This window comes from Fomitopsis serialis (assembly GCF_022376445.1).
Source record: "Fomitopsis serialis strain Sig1Antser10 chromosome Unknown B0H18scaffold_31, whole genome shotgun sequence".
NCBI classification, from domain to species: Eukaryota; Fungi; Basidiomycota; class Agaricomycetes; order Polyporales; family Fomitopsidaceae; genus Fomitopsis; species Fomitopsis serialis.
In genome coordinates, this window is record NW_025954991.1 from 310,468 (window position 1) to 324,449 (window position 13,982).

The 13,982-nt window shown below is 54.9% G+C and overlaps 6 protein-coding genes across 6 annotated transcripts; 5 read left to right on the forward strand and 1 right to left on the reverse strand.

Annotated features, from left to right (window-relative positions):
- Positions 1–896: 896 nt before the first annotated feature.
- On the forward strand, positions 897–2,546 carry B0H18DRAFT_1094725 (terpenoid synthase; the record flags this gene model as incomplete). The annotated part of the gene is given in 9 exon segments (XM_048032388.1): positions 897–1,009; positions 1,067–1,213; positions 1,279–1,548; positions 1,609–1,647; positions 1,703–1,877; positions 1,927–2,053; positions 2,083–2,208; positions 2,261–2,435; positions 2,455–2,546. The coding sequence occupies 7 exon segments, from the start codon at positions 1,383–1,385 to the stop codon at positions 2,544–2,546; spliced, it is 900 nt and encodes a 299-aa protein (XP_047893712.1). The 5' UTR covers positions 897–1,009; positions 1,067–1,213; positions 1,279–1,382.
- Positions 2,547–2,854: 308 nt separating this feature from the next.
- On the forward strand, positions 2,855–3,401 carry B0H18DRAFT_1006388 (uncharacterized protein; the record flags this gene model as incomplete). Its single annotated transcript, XM_048028647.1, has 4 exons — positions 2,855–2,887; positions 2,988–3,056; positions 3,106–3,149; positions 3,326–3,401. Coding segments are annotated over 4 exons (222 nt in total), but the record flags the coding sequence as incomplete, so codon positions are not given.
- A 548-nt stretch (positions 3,402–3,949) lies between these two features.
- B0H18DRAFT_1006391 (uncharacterized protein) lies at positions 3,950–4,138 on the forward strand (the record flags this gene model as incomplete). The annotated part of the gene is made up of 1 exon (XM_048028648.1): positions 3,950–4,138. A coding segment is annotated over one exon (189 nt), but the record flags the coding sequence as incomplete, so codon positions are not given.
- A 726-nt stretch (positions 4,139–4,864) lies between these two features.
- On the forward strand, positions 4,865–5,837 carry B0H18DRAFT_876378 (isoprenoid synthase domain-containing protein; the record flags this gene model as incomplete). The annotated part of the gene is made up of 3 exons (XM_048040485.1): positions 4,865–5,412; positions 5,472–5,501; positions 5,552–5,837. The coding sequence occupies 3 exons, from the start codon at positions 4,865–4,867 to the stop codon at positions 5,835–5,837; spliced, it is 864 nt and encodes a 287-aa protein (XP_047893715.1).
- A 53-nt stretch (positions 5,838–5,890) lies between these two features.
- Positions 5,891–6,572, reverse strand: B0H18DRAFT_344415 (uncharacterized protein). The gene is made up of 5 exons (XM_048037676.1): positions 6,425–6,572; positions 6,282–6,343; positions 6,141–6,219; positions 6,069–6,083; positions 5,891–6,013 (listed from the first exon to the last, which is right to left on the reverse strand). The coding sequence occupies exons 1-5, from the start codon at positions 6,446–6,448 to the stop codon at positions 5,945–5,947; spliced, it is 249 nt and encodes an 82-aa protein (XP_047893716.1). The 5' UTR covers positions 6,449–6,572; the 3' UTR covers positions 5,891–5,944.
- A 1,088-nt stretch (positions 6,573–7,660) lies between these two features.
- Positions 7,661–13,362, forward strand: B0H18DRAFT_1118977 (uncharacterized protein; the record flags this gene model as incomplete). Its single annotated transcript, XM_048033881.1, has 21 exons — positions 7,661–7,744; positions 7,801–7,887; positions 7,940–9,037; positions 9,089–9,372; positions 9,427–9,447; positions 9,501–9,766; positions 9,821–9,837; positions 9,888–9,980; positions 10,036–10,807; positions 10,846–11,210; positions 11,265–11,368; positions 11,415–11,472; positions 11,531–11,653; positions 11,706–11,781; positions 11,833–11,870; positions 11,926–12,207; positions 12,243–12,372; positions 12,439–12,742; positions 12,784–12,926; positions 12,981–13,043; positions 13,100–13,362. 21 exons carry the CDS (start codon positions 7,661–7,663, stop codon positions 13,360–13,362), a joined length of 4,671 nt encoding a protein of 1,556 aa, XP_047893717.1.
- Between the last annotated feature and the right edge of the window lie 620 nt (positions 13,363–13,982).

The window sequence follows — 13,982 nt, forward strand, 5'->3', positions numbered from 1 at the left end:
CTCAGCATACGAAATTGGAGGAATTCCGAAGAAGAGTCGGACAAAGCGATCCTCAATTCAGCCCATGGCGGCAGGCTGCATTGTTCTAGACACCGAAGTCGGCTGGTAAAAGACCCCGGGACACTTACAATGATTCATGAAGAATTGCATACCTCGCCCGTTCCGCTATGCAGCGATGGTTCGACCAGCCTCCAGGGTAACTTCTTGTCAGAGGACAAATGCGATAGGGACCCAGACATAGCGCCGACTCGGAGTCTCGGATACGACGGACTGTTTCAGACACCTCCAAGGTATGACACGATGTACTTCCTGCGAATCACGTCGAAGACGAAAGCAAGTTAGTCTCGGGAGTAGTTTGATAGAGGTAAAATCGGTCCTTAGTCGTTCCTTGGATGACGGTCTTTGCATTCATCGTCAGAACGTTGACGGCAACAGTTATCTCGTGGTATGAGGGTAGACTCTGAACACATAATTGAGTGATCAGTAACAGCAGATCAATGAGTATCGAACGGCAACGATACCTCGACACCAAGCTGTTCTTATTCTTTAAGTTCCTGGGCCGCACATGTAGTACCAGTTGTAGACTCGACGCTGCGGGCCCGGCGGAACGCGATGAGAGATGAGATCGATGAGACTTGACATGTTACATATGGTCGAGGGCTGGGCAGTTTGCGTGACGCGCGTCAGCCAATGCCTATGCCATACACTGGTTGAATGAACAGTAGTGTCATCGCATACCATAACTTAAGTACTAGCGCCTGACTAGCGCGCAGCGTAGCGGCAGCGGCGCACGCCACATTGTCCCGTTATGGAAGTCCATCACAAGAATTAGAATTTGCCCGGTTGGCAGAAGCCTCAAAATGCAGAAGCACTGGGCAATGATTAATGAGGCTCAACGTTGAAACATTCAACCACAAGGCAGTTCCCAGTATTAGTGTGACGTGTACCTTCGGCGCGCTCACTAACATTCAGTTCACTTCGACGTCGCTCCACCTGCGGATTTGAGAAGGTCACGGGCCGTCCATTCTTCGACAATGCATAATGTTGACTCACTCGAACTTGCTAGTTTCCAGGTTCTGATGTCCTCATCGGCAGCTCGATGGTCAGACAGGAATATCCGGAGCGCGCGGAGGTAGAAAGAATTACCTACTCTGCCCAAGTAGACTAGCTCGGTGATGATTCAGTCTGTCTGCTAAATCATGGTCACATCTCTGTGAGTGATTCAATGCTCAAGGGTCGGACCGGAGTTCTGGCTGACGCGAATCCAATCCAACATAGTACGACAAGGAATTACTGGAGTAGCACTGCAATCCGCATGGTATAAAGAGCCAGTGGTTCGTCCGAAATTCAAGCTCAATCCTTGATATCCACGGCCTTTGCACATGGAAGGCTACTGCACGAACACTTCATTCACCCTCCCTGAAACTATGGCCAATTGGCATATCAATCCTCATTACGATGCAATGAAGGCTGAATCGAATGCCTGGTTAAAGAGCTTCAAGCCCTTCAACGAGAGATCTCAGCTAGCATTCGAGAAGTGCGATTTCCGTGAGTGTCATTCGTGCGTACCGACGGGTACATCAATATTCAGACAGCTTGGTCTTATAGCACGCCTTGCGGCCCTTGCATATCCATGGGCATCACAGGGTGCGCTTCCCTCATTCTTTTTCTCCATTTTACATCGCATACGAGGCAAAACCAGAGCATCTGCGAATAGGCTGCGACCTAATGAACGTATTCTTCGTGTTGGATGAATACACCGATGTCGAGAGTGCGGAAGAGGTCCGCGAGGTGGTTGACATCGCGATCAATGCCATGATGAATCCCGACAAACCGAGGCCAGAGGGCGAGGTGCTAGTCGGAGAACTCGTACGCCAGTAAGTGCAGTGACATACGGACGTTGCGAGATGTCTAATCAGCAAGTAGGTTCTGGGCACGGGGAATTCAAGCATGCACAGTGACGGCCCGGAAACACTTCGAAGAAGCATTTACCGACTATCTCAACTCTATCGTTGACCAAGCAGTTGACCGGGATAACGACACTTTCCGGACTGTCGAAACCTACTTTGAAACCCAAGAGAGAATATTGGTGCCCGGCCGGCCTATATACCAGCCATTTTCGGCATTGACATACCTGACGAAGCCTTCTATCACCCTGCAGTGGTCGGATTATCGTATCTTATAGCTGACATACTCATCCTTGATAATGTAAGCTCGGCCACTGTCGCTGTATCTGCATGCATTGACTGCGTCACTATAGGATCTTGCGTCGTACAACAAAGAACAAGCCACCGGAGATGATCGGCAGAACATCCTAACTGTCGTCATGCACCAGTTTGGATACACCCTCGACGAAGCGTTGGAATGGGTTGCAAACTATCACGAAAGCATCGAAGCACGTTTCTTGGATGGTCTGCAAAGACTGCCATCCTTTGGTCGAACATCGATCCTCAGCTTCAGGATATATCCGCGCTATCGCGATATGGCCTCGAAGCAGTGATTGTTGGAATTTTGAAAGCGGCAGTACTTTGGTGATAGAGGACTAGAGATACAGAAAACTCGTCGTGTCCCACTGCTCCCCAAGGCCGTCGACGATCATCGTAGCCTTCGCAGACAAGATGTCGTGATTCCTTGGTTGTTCTCTATTAGTATAGATGTTCACCACTCGATAGAATGCCCCTTTGTCCCGAAATCTAATAGAGGCTACAGTTCCGCTGAGAAGCCCACGAAGTCGAAGATATATCCGCGGCTAGTGACCTTGAGCTAGAAATGAACTTGTTCGCTGCAAGTTGCTGCAAGTACTGGCTCCCGGCCCTTTGGCGCTTGTCAAGGCGCCACTCTGGCGAAGGCCACCATGTCCGAGTCGGCCGCTAATAACGGTCTCTCAGTCTGTCTCATCGGCTCCAACGCTCGAGGCCAGCTAGCTACAGGCGACACAATGATGCCACATATTCACGCCCTGTCTTTTCACGGATTCTCCCGGACAGCTACCAGACGGCACCACCACAATCACGGACGTCGCCTGCGGCGCGAACCATACCCTTGCTCTCCTCCGCGTATGACTCACAGGAATTGTGGGGATGCGGCGACGGGCGCAGGGGACAGCTAGGTCCTCGTACTTGGATGGTGCAGAGTCTGGGTCCGGCGCGGTAATTCAGGCCACTTGAGATTCGCCTCGAAGGACTGTCGCTGGAGGTGTACGCGCCGCGTTGGTGGCGGCCGCCTGGGAGACATCGTACGTCGTTTGTCATGTCCGGAAAGGAGCGACGTGCTCATCTCCATGGGCGCGGACGACTTCGGGAACCTCGGCGCTGGTGGCGTCAAGGGCAAGACAACGGTGGGGCGGTCTCTGTACTTCGTACCGCTGCTCGACGCGTTTTCCGACGTTCCTGCGGGGGAAAGTCATGCTGTCTGTACAAGCGTTAGATTCGGGTCCACATCATGTCGTCGCGGTGGTCAAGCTCACGTCGGAGACGGCTATACACGGAAGCATTGTGGGCTGGGGCCTCTAGGCATGGTCAGCTCAGCTCAGCGGTGCCCAGTGCAAGTCCGCTTCCTCCGTTCATGCCGCGCCGCACGTTATTTGCCCGGATGAAGCCATCGAAGTCTCGGTCCCGTTACTCAGGTTGCTCTCGGAAACCAGCACACTGGTTCCTGCATTCGTCAGGCCAACTGTCGGGCATAGGCTCGAATCGAAGTCTCAGCGGGAGCTGCTGGAGACCGTGAGGGATGCGCACGGTATCGCTTGCACTTGGAACGGGACGTATGTCCTCATCCGGACGGCGCCGTTGACAAGTGGTGGCGACGGGGAGCAACAACCACGGTCAACTTGGGCGAGGGATGATCGAGCCGAGTGGCAAGCTCGATCGTGTCGAATTTCCCTCCCTCTGCGTCGACCAGGGTCATGAAGATGCGTGTGGAGCGAACATGTCTTGTGCCTACTTGAGGTGGACCGGGACGGCGCTACGCGAGGGAGGTATGGGGCTGGGGGTGGAACGAACATGGCAATCTCGGAATCGTTCGACGGAGGACGCCAGTGCTCCTATACGGATGTGGCCGCCGCATGGGCCGACTGGCAAACCGGGCGGTGGGCATCTGGGGAGGCAACGGAACGAGCTGGATTCTCGTCAAGCGATGAAACATCGGACCTCGGCGACGCGCTCAAATTGCAGGATGCTGGTATGGCCCTTGCAGCGTGTATCGCTCACTGAACGAAGACCCGAGGACACATTCCGACAACTGCCAATCGTATGTAGTGTGCCGCGTGGAGAGCCGTAATACTAAAATGGGTGGCTTTCGTGGCGTTTGCAATCACTTTGAAGTGTGAACTGTCAATCAATCCGCCACCGTGCGCACAGATTCTCCGGGCCACCTATGCAATGTATGCGTAGATGGTCCGATGTGTCGGTTGTGCAAAACATATGCAGGGGACACATTACGCGCCCAACGGACTGCGTCTGCGATGAAAGGTATGACTTTTACTTGTTCCCCGCTATGTTATGGAATTGAATCATCTCCGTAGCTTTGCCATATGATCCCATGCTCTTGGTGTGCCGCCCACAAGACGTACAAATAGCCATCAGTTGCTGGCCTTCCCTCAAGCTCAAGCGCACCGAGTCACTATATCTATTGTCCGCCTGAGAGGTATGTACAATGTACAGAGCCGTGTCACTTTACCTCTGACTGCATCAACAGGACCACAGAATGACGCACACTTTGCCCGCTATGAACGAGATTATCTCAGTAAGTGACGAGGTATGGTACGCGTCGCGAGGCCACCTATTGTAGTACTGACGCGATTGCCCGCTAGAATCCTCTGCAAGTCTCGGCGAGCACGATACCGGCATTGCTTCAAAGATTAGGCATGACTGTGCCCATCATATACTCTCGCAGTCCGTCGTTGGAGGCCCGAGTAGAGGCAGCCACCAAGTCATGGCCCTTTGCAGACCGGATCCGTCCGTATGTTGCCAGCGGCATCATCATCGCTGAGACGTGCTATTCGCACCTCACGGGAACCGACGCACAGGTCGCGATAGCGCTCTATACCGCCCTGATGGTGACACTTGATGACAGGGCGATCTTCGACGAGTTGGGAGCGCAGGAATTTCCCCGAATGCTGTGTGACGGATCTGCCCATCGTGATCAAGGGCTGCTCGGAGCGTTGACTAGGGTCCTCGTGGACCTCGGCCAACTGTTTCCTCCCTTCGGCGTGGGCTGTATCGTCTCCTCCACACTGCGCTGGTTCACTGGCGAAATGTCAGATGACCCGGGCAAGCGTTTCTTCCTGGAAGCACAATCAAAGAGCTTCGCTGATTACCAGCGATTCATGACGGGTGTCGCAGAGCCTTATGCTTCGTTCATATGGAGTAAAGAGGATTTTCCGCATGAAACTTCATACATACACATACTTCCGTGAGTACCATACCTCATCCATATACACTCCGTTCGTTACTCAGGTTGCATATTGACAGGGAAGCTTGCGTCTACATGATCCACATCAAGTAAGTGCGATCATGAGGTGTACCACTGGTGGTACTAACGTTGGCTACAGCGACATCTTATCGTTCTACAAGGAAGAACTTGCAGGGGAGACGAACAATTACATACATGCTCGCTCTCGCGCTACGAGCAAACTCCCACGCGATGTGCTTTGCCAGTTGATCGACGAGGTCGTAGCCGCAGCCGAACGAGTCCGCGACCACCTTGGTGAAGGCCCTGTCCGAGACGCATGGGACAACTTCGAGGCAGGCTACATCCACTATCACATCGGAAACCCTCGATACCGGCTGCAGGAGGTTCTTGGTGCGGGGTTTATGATAGGTAACAGGACGGATTGAGTGAAGCCTTACGACACGTTCACTAGTACAATTCCACGGCGCACTACCAAGGTCAAATACATGGCATCGGTACGTACACTCTCGAGAAGGACGGTCGGAGAGTCACGTCAATCATCCCGAGTCAGTCCGTAGTCGTCGGACTGAGTCGTAGTCTGCCGATTAGCAATCTGAGCCAGCTATGCAGACAAGTATGAGCATTCATCCAACACACGGATCTGAGAGTCAACGTACTCTGTCCATCAATATCTGTGGATTTGAGATGTTAGAGTGGATATATGCGCCATTGCGAGACGGTCGTCTCACCTGAGCGTCGTCTTTTGCCACATGGTGCCAAAGCTCAATTATTTTCCGCCAGACTGCATTTAAAGCATCTTCGCGCTCCCTATGACCGACGTCGCTCCTCAGTGAGTGTCGGATGTTGTGAGGAGGACTACGTGCGCATACCGTAACTTGCGTTTGAGTTCGTCCACCTTCGCTTGCAGCGCGGCTGTGCGTTCTTGTTGTTCCTGGTACGTGTAAGCCAGTCTAATGGTCAGCTAGGGCACTGATGCTCGTCTGGATAGCTCGGCTGCTGGAATGGACCATACCTTCGTGCACGTTGCGCTATGCATTGAGGGCGATGATCACGGTAGTGCAGGTGGTGGTAAGGTGCAGTGAAGTACGATCGCGGTGCTTAGGCCCTGTAGAATACAAGGATGCTACGCTGCCGTGCACGTGGACGTACTTACGAGAAATTGACAGGCTGGGGACGGATCTGGACGGGTGCTATGATAGGGCCTTCTTCGCCTTGACTGATTTGATTGGTTTCGTTCGAACGCTCATTCCTGTCGTGTCATTCTTGACACCCGTTGAGCTATAGCTAAGAATGTCCGAGGCGTTCCTGCCAAAAGGTACACACGATGGCAATCTGCTCGAAACCCAACTCGCAAACGGGATCGGCAGATGTGACAGCGAACGTTGAATGCGTACTGTGTGAGGACTTCAAGTTCGATAACGAGTACTATTGACCTGCCATAACAGGCAACGGAATTTCCTTTTCTATAGGCGACGTTCGATCGACGCTGCTCATACAGACTTCTTTCGATCTGGAATGATCATATCCGTTTGCCCGTCGCGCAATATGTTGTGCCTAGCTTTGTAGCTGGTTCCAGCTGGTTCCTCGCCTCGAGCCCAACTCGAGCCTGGGTTTTCTGTGAGCGAGAAGACAGGATGATGGGACAATCGGTCCGACACGTGCGCTGTGTTGCAGGCGCTCCGAACTGAGGCGCTTAGCGCGATGACGAACAGCCGGCGCGGGATCCGGGAGGGCAGCGACTGGGAGGAAGGTGCCCGGGGTGCGGCGGGCTATAATGTCGGCAACATGCTTTCACAGACACGACAGCTTGTGTGATTGACCGCACCGCCCTTTCCTGGCAGGTTGCATCGTGGGTACGCTACGACGAACGCAACAACTGCGACGGTTGGCGGCGGACTCCTGGCCAGATACGACGGGTCTCCTCGTAGTGCACTCTACTCTCGTGCAAAGGATACCCCCTCACTCACGCTTCTCTCCTCCCGCTCGCGTTTCCGAACCGACTCGTTGCTGTTCTCTCGCGGGCGTTCTCACCACGGGCGGCACGAGTATCTCCCGGCGCTGCGGTACAGAATTAGATTCGCCACAGGTGCGTTCGTTTTCCATGCCTACCGTGACCGGCGAGGAGCTAAGGCTTGCTACGGCTGACTCACAGGCTATAAGGTCCTTCGCCGCGAAGACATCTGTGCCAACCTAGCTCAGGACGGTCCCCTTCTCCATCCGTACCTAAGCCTCGGTCTCGTGGCGAAGCATGGCCGGACGCTGGAGGCTATTCTGGGGGCAGTTCGCCGCCCTCGTGTGGAAGAACTGGATCGTGCTGTCGAAGCACCCTTGGGTACGTCTTGTTCAGTCATCAGAAGGACCTGCACTCTAGACTCACCCCTCTACAAGCTAAACGTGTTGCGATGCGTGCTGCTTCCTATCGGTTATGGCGTCTTTCTTGCGGTCGCTCAACTGTTCTTGACCAAGCCCAACAATGTACGTCTCTGCAATGTTTCCTCATCGTTCTTGACCTGAATTGTCTCGCTAGTATGGACTAGGCACTGCCGTAGCCGTTCCACGCTTGATCGACCAGTATGATGGTTCCATCGCTCTTGTCTGGGCGGACAGCACCGATGGTACGGGGTCACCGTCTGCCCAGGACATAATGTCGCACATCATGAGTGGATTCAGCTCAAAGCAGTTGAAAAATGTCCGAAAGGTAACCGCCGCAAGCAACATCCCTGCGACGTGCCCAGAGAACTTCAACGGATTCTCGGAGTGTTACGCTGCAGTCGTATTCAACATCCTACCGGGCAATACTAGCAATGTGGGAGCTTCTACGAATGCGAGCGCGTTGCAGGCGTTCAACTATACCATCCGGGCGGACAGCGGTCTGTACTACGTCAATGTAGCCAAGCACACGAGCAGCTACGAGGAGCGCGTCCTCCCCTTGCAATGGGCGATCGACAGCGCCATTGTTGAGCTGACAACAGGCAGAACACCGGAGACACCGATGGAGTGGCCGTTCACACAGGAGTCCAACACCGAGCAATACACGGACATCCGGCTGAGCTACATCCGCGGCCTGCGGACCCTGCTCGTGCTCGCCCTGTTCATCTGCTACATCGGCATCGCGTACCAGCTCCCGGGCGCCTTCATGGGCGAGCGCGCGAACCTGCTCACGAGCCACCTGCAGGCGATGGGGCTCATGGACTCTGCGCGCATCCTCTCCTGGCACGTCAGCACGTCCCTCGTGTACCTCCCCGCGTGGATCGTGGTCGCGCTGATCTGGCACTACCGCATCTTCACCGCGACGAACGCGGGGCTCGTGCTCGTCGTGCACCTCCTCCTCGGCTTCACCCTCGCGAGCTGGTCCTTCTTTGTGTCCGCGCCGTTTGGGAAGAGCCCCCAACTTGCGGCGATCGCGTCGACCGTGCTGGCGATCGTGTTTGCGATATTGGCTCTGGTGGACGGGCACGCGACTACGGGCGCGGCGTTCTTCTATACGCTGTTCTTCCCGCCTGGGTTCTATATCTTCGCAATTCGGTGCATGTGCGGGTTCGAGCTTCATCTAATAGGGACGAATGTGGTCAAGCCGGACCCTGACAACCAACTTGTCTTGTTACCTCTGATCTTTGCGGCCATCGTGAGTCAATGTCACTAGTCCATCCTGGGCGTCCGTCTCACGCACACATAGATCGACATATTCCTATGGCCATGGCTCGCCATCCTGCTCGAACGTCAGCTATACGATGCACGCAATCCCTCTTCGTTCTCCTGGCGCTTCTGGAGGAAGAAGACAGTGGAGCCGGACGAGGGTGTCCAGCAGATGCCTCCGGGCATTGCCATTTCCATCAAGAACCTAGGCAAAGACTTCAGGACGTCGATGTTCAAGAAAGGAGGAGGACTGGTTACGGCCGTCGCGGATCTCAGCCTGGAGATACCCAAGACAGGGATCTTCGTGTTGCTCGGGTCGAACGGGTATGTGTCAAGGCGCACCAAGCGGGACGATGGCTGACGTTCGTTGATTCCCAGTGCTGGAAAGTCGACAACGATGTCAGTCCTCGCAGGACTAATCGGTCGCACGCGCGGCTCTGTGACCTTCGAAGGCGGAACGAAGCGCCCTCCACTGGGACGATCGGTCTCGTTCCGCAGAAGAACGTGCTGTTCCCTGAGTTGACGTGCTACCAGACCTTGAAAGTGTGGAAGGCCATCAAGCCGCCGATGCGCGACGACGGCGTTGACGACGAGGACATTGAGCAACTCCTACGGGATTGCGACCTGGGCAAGAAGGTCCATTACAATGCGAATGCGCTGAGCGGTGGTCAGAAGAGGAAGCTGCAGCTGGCGATTGGGTTGGTTGGAGGGTCTAAGAGTGAGTTGTTTCCGATTCTGGGGCTCAGGTCGTGCTGACTTGTGCATCCTGCAGTCTTGCTGGTCGATGAGGTGTGTCACGAAGTTCTGCGCGTCTGGCTGAGGTCTCATCAGATCTGCAGTGCACATCCGGAGTCGACCCTCTGTCGCGTCGCGCTCTCTGGAGGACGCTCACATCTGTCCGGCACGAGAGGACGGTCGTGTTTACCACGCATGTGTGTACCGCCTATTCACTATCGCCCGCCACCTCGCTAAACAACGCCGTCTCAGTTCCTGGATGAAGCGGACCTACTTGCAGATACTATCGCCGTCCTCGCTGCTCCTGGGAAGCTTGTTGCCCAGGGTACTCCGGTAGCCTTGAAGTCGCATTATGGCCAAGGCTATACAGTGCAAGTCACCTTCAATGCTTCTGCAGACACGCAGGAGAAGCCGTCCGCAGATCCATCGGAGCTACTCGAACGCATACGGCCTCTCGTCCCAGATGCTTATGTTACGTCTGCAGCTCCTGGAGAAGCCGCGTATCATCTCAACGCAAAGGACCCTGGCACGGTGCACAAGGTGCTCGAGGTGATGGAGGTAGGACGTGAGGCCGGGAAGCTGAGCTCTTACTCAGTGCTCAGCACGTCCATAGAGGATATCTTCCTGGGGCTCATGCATGCCAACAACGACGGAAAGCCAGAGACGTCGGACCGTTCGTCGTCGGTTTCGCCCTCGCCAGTTCTGGGAGAGAACGACAAGGTCGAGAAGACGACGGGGTCAGCTTTGCTGCCCGTGCTCTCGCACGGGTCCGCTCCTGTGCTGGAGCTGACTACTGGCAGGAAGAGAATGCCTCTTAGTCAGGCCCTCACTATCTTCCATAAGCGCGTTATGATCGCCCGTCGAAGCTGGCTAACACCTTTCCTCGCGGTCTTGGTCGCCATCGGAGGCTCCTGCGTCCCACTGTTCTTCATCGCTGGTCGGGCGCCTCCGAGCTGTGTACAGACATACCATAATGCCATCCCCATCCCGTTATATGCACCGGAGTCTCCCATCATCCTGGCGGGTGCGAACTACACCATCTCTGGAGAACAGATCCTCCAGTCACCTCCCGGTTGCTATCGTCGCTTGGCTCTGCGATGCAGTTGGTGCCCGTCCAGAACATTACCGATAACTCAACGTTTGTCAACACCATCAACCAGAACTACCAGAATCTCTCCTTGGGTGGCGTGTCTATGGACCTCGACTCCGGCTCGACGCTCATCGCATGGGAAGCAACGCCTCCGGGCTATACTGGCCTCGTGATGCTCAATCTGGCCTCGAATCTGGTGTACAACCATGCGCTCAACAGCTCGGGAGCGGGTCTTGGCGTTCCGAGGGTGATCGCGACGAACTTCGAGAATCTGGTTGGCTTCGATGCGGGGACGTTGGTGGCTCTGAAGTGGCTTGCGTTTTACGGCGCTGCGATGGTACGTCGTCCGGATTGGATGTTTCACGCCATCTATGTGCTGATGTCGGCGTAGTCTGTGTTCCCTGCGTTCTTCTCGCTCTACGTATCGAAGGAGCGGCGGTCGGCAGTTCAGGCCATGCAACTCTCGAACGGATTGTCCAACCCAGTCGGTCTCTGGTTGGGCCATCTCATGTTGATACATGCTTCTCCGTCATTATGCGAGCGTCATCATCATCGTTTTCGCCACCGCGTCTAATCAATTCGCCGGTCTTGGGTTCTTCGTGAGTGGTGCAAGCACTTCTAGACAGCACTGCTCTGACTTGAAGTGATTATGCCTAGTGGATTGTCCTTGTGCTCTACGGCATTGTTGGGGCGTTGTTCTCGTACTGTGTTTCTTTGGCAGTCACGTCGCCCCTGGCTGCTTTTGCCGCTTCGGCAGGCTACCAAGTGATCATGTTCATTGTCAGTCCAAACACTCCGTAATAAGGTGAATCGCGCTCACCTTGTCAAACAGCTCTACTTCGCAGCGTTCCTTCTGACACTCACCTACGCGAAGACGTCAGCGGATGACCATGATTTGACACTTATTCGTGAGTATGACATGTCGGGTGCATGGCTTGTTCACTGACAGTGGTTCGCAGACTTCACGATGGCCATCGCGTCACCCGTTGCAAATGCCGTACGTATATGTCATTCCTGACATTCTCTGCATTTTTCGCTGACTGTTAGCGCAGCTTCAAGCAGCATTCGTATCTGTCAATCTGTTTTCCCTCCTGTGCGACAACGACCAGCCTGCCACTACGGCTTCCATGGGGATGATGTCACGATACGGCGGACCAATCGTCTACTTGATCGTCTACGCATTCGTGCTCTTCGGAATACTAGTGTGGGTTGACTCTGGCTCGGTCCTGCCGCGGCGCTTCAGTTCCCCAAAGAAGGGACCACGTACCTTGCATCCAGACGCATCAGCTGCGAGCGCTGCTGGGCGCAAAGACGTGGACGATGAAGCAACAACGGTAGCAGCTTCCAAAGATTCCCTAAGGGTCCTCAGCGTGGTCAAGGCTTCGGCTCGAGTGACAACAGGGTCGTGGACAATGTGAGCTTCGGTGTATCCCAGGACACAGTGTTCGCCCTCCTCGGCCCAAATGGCGCCGGGAAGACAACGACGTTCAACATGATCCGTACGTCAATTTTAATCTACTTTAAGGTTGACATCCGGCGCCGCTCACGACGCACCGGTGTTTCAGGTGGCGACGTCATTCCGGACGAGGGCGATGTTCTCATCAACGGTGTGTCCGTGGTCAGCCACCCGCGCTCCGCCCGCCTATCGCTCGGAGTCTGTCCGCAGTTCACTGCCATCGACACCGAGCTCACCGTGGAGGAGCACCTCATCGTGTACGGCCGCCTGAAGGGGCTGTACCGTGGTGAGGAGCTCAATCGGAACGTCCAAGCGCTCATGCGCGCGACGTCGTTGGATATTATGCTGACCGCCTGGCGGTCCGACTCTCTGGCGGAATCAACGGAAGTTGGCGTTGGCCATCGCGCTCATCGGTACGCACACTATGAATAGCGCATCCGTACGTCCCTCAAAGTGACTCTGCCGCGTTTGTCTCAGGGAATCCCTCTGTCGTGCTCATTGATGAGTTCTCCACGGGTATTGACGCGAAGATGAAGCGGGAGATGTGGGGCACGCTCAGGACGGTGGCGGTGGGCAAGGCTATTGTCATCACGACGCGTGAGTGTCGATGCGGAGTCGTGCGTAGGTTTGTCGCTGAGTGTGTTGCTGCAGACTCCATGGAGGAAGCGTCTGCGCTAGCCAATAAAGTGGGCATACTGGCTAAGAAACTGCTAGGTGAGCCTTAACCTGGAACTCTGGAAGCGAAGCTTGAGCTTATGTTCCTGCCTCAGCTGTTGGCACGACGGACGCGCTCGCAGAACGGTATGCCACGTATGAGGTACATTTCTCTTGCCGCACGCGCGAGGAGGTTGTCCGCGCGCAGGAGCTCATGACTCAGATACCCGGAGCGCGCATGGCAGACGATGTCGCAACGCGCTTCGAGGTGCCGTTGGGGACGGATATGTCCCTCGCACGGCTGTTCGGATTGCTCTCGTCACAGAGGACTTCGCCGAGTTCACTGTCGACAGAGCAGGACTCGAAAGCATATTCTTGAAGGTCATTCGCGAGAATGATGTGCTTGAGGAAGACCACTCGACATCCCGGCGAAGGTGGTGGAGGACATGCTGATGGTGCTAAGTTGCTGAACCGAGTGGTGCGCTGGACTCTGCTCATATATAGCCGGATTGGAAGGAAATCATTACCGTACACATGCATTACTTAGTCCGGACACTCATACATGGTAGGCAATCGGACAGCAGTAGATCATCCGTTTTTCTTCGAGCACATCTCTCGCCTCGCACGTATATCAATAGCGTATTTTATGTGTAGCTACTGTTCGTGCTCTGACACAGAGCACCGCACGCATGCTAGTGTCTTGATACGTATACAGCGAGCGTCGGGACGATCGTCCGGATCTGTACAGTCGCGAAGACATGCCATTCTGCCTCGTTGACCGGGGGTCCGTGACGCGTCGCGACGCGTTCACATTGAAGCACGTGATGGTGTTTGGACTCCGCCACAATTTCAGTGGCACTGGAGAGCGCGCTGCACGACGTGAAACTGACGTGCGCCGACGTCGGTTGCAGTCTTCCATGCTCACAGCTTTCCAATGACCTCGTACTTGCTTACGACAGAACTAAACACGGTCGTACTATGTACACTGCTGAACGTGGA

Excerpts from the sequence above, each read along its gene's own strand:
- B0H18DRAFT_344415 (XM_048037676.1), bottom strand. The coding sequence starts at position 6,448 with ATGCATAGCGCAACGTGCACGAAG. Across the intron at positions 6,344-6,424 it reads ATAGCGCAACGTGCACGAAG|GAACAACAAGAACGCACAGC; the intron begins GTATGGTCCATT and ends TACACGTACCAG. Across the intron at positions 6,220-6,281 it reads GAACTCAAACGCAAGTTACG|GGAGCGCGAAGATGCTTTAA; the intron begins GTATGCGCACGT and ends CGTCGGTCATAG.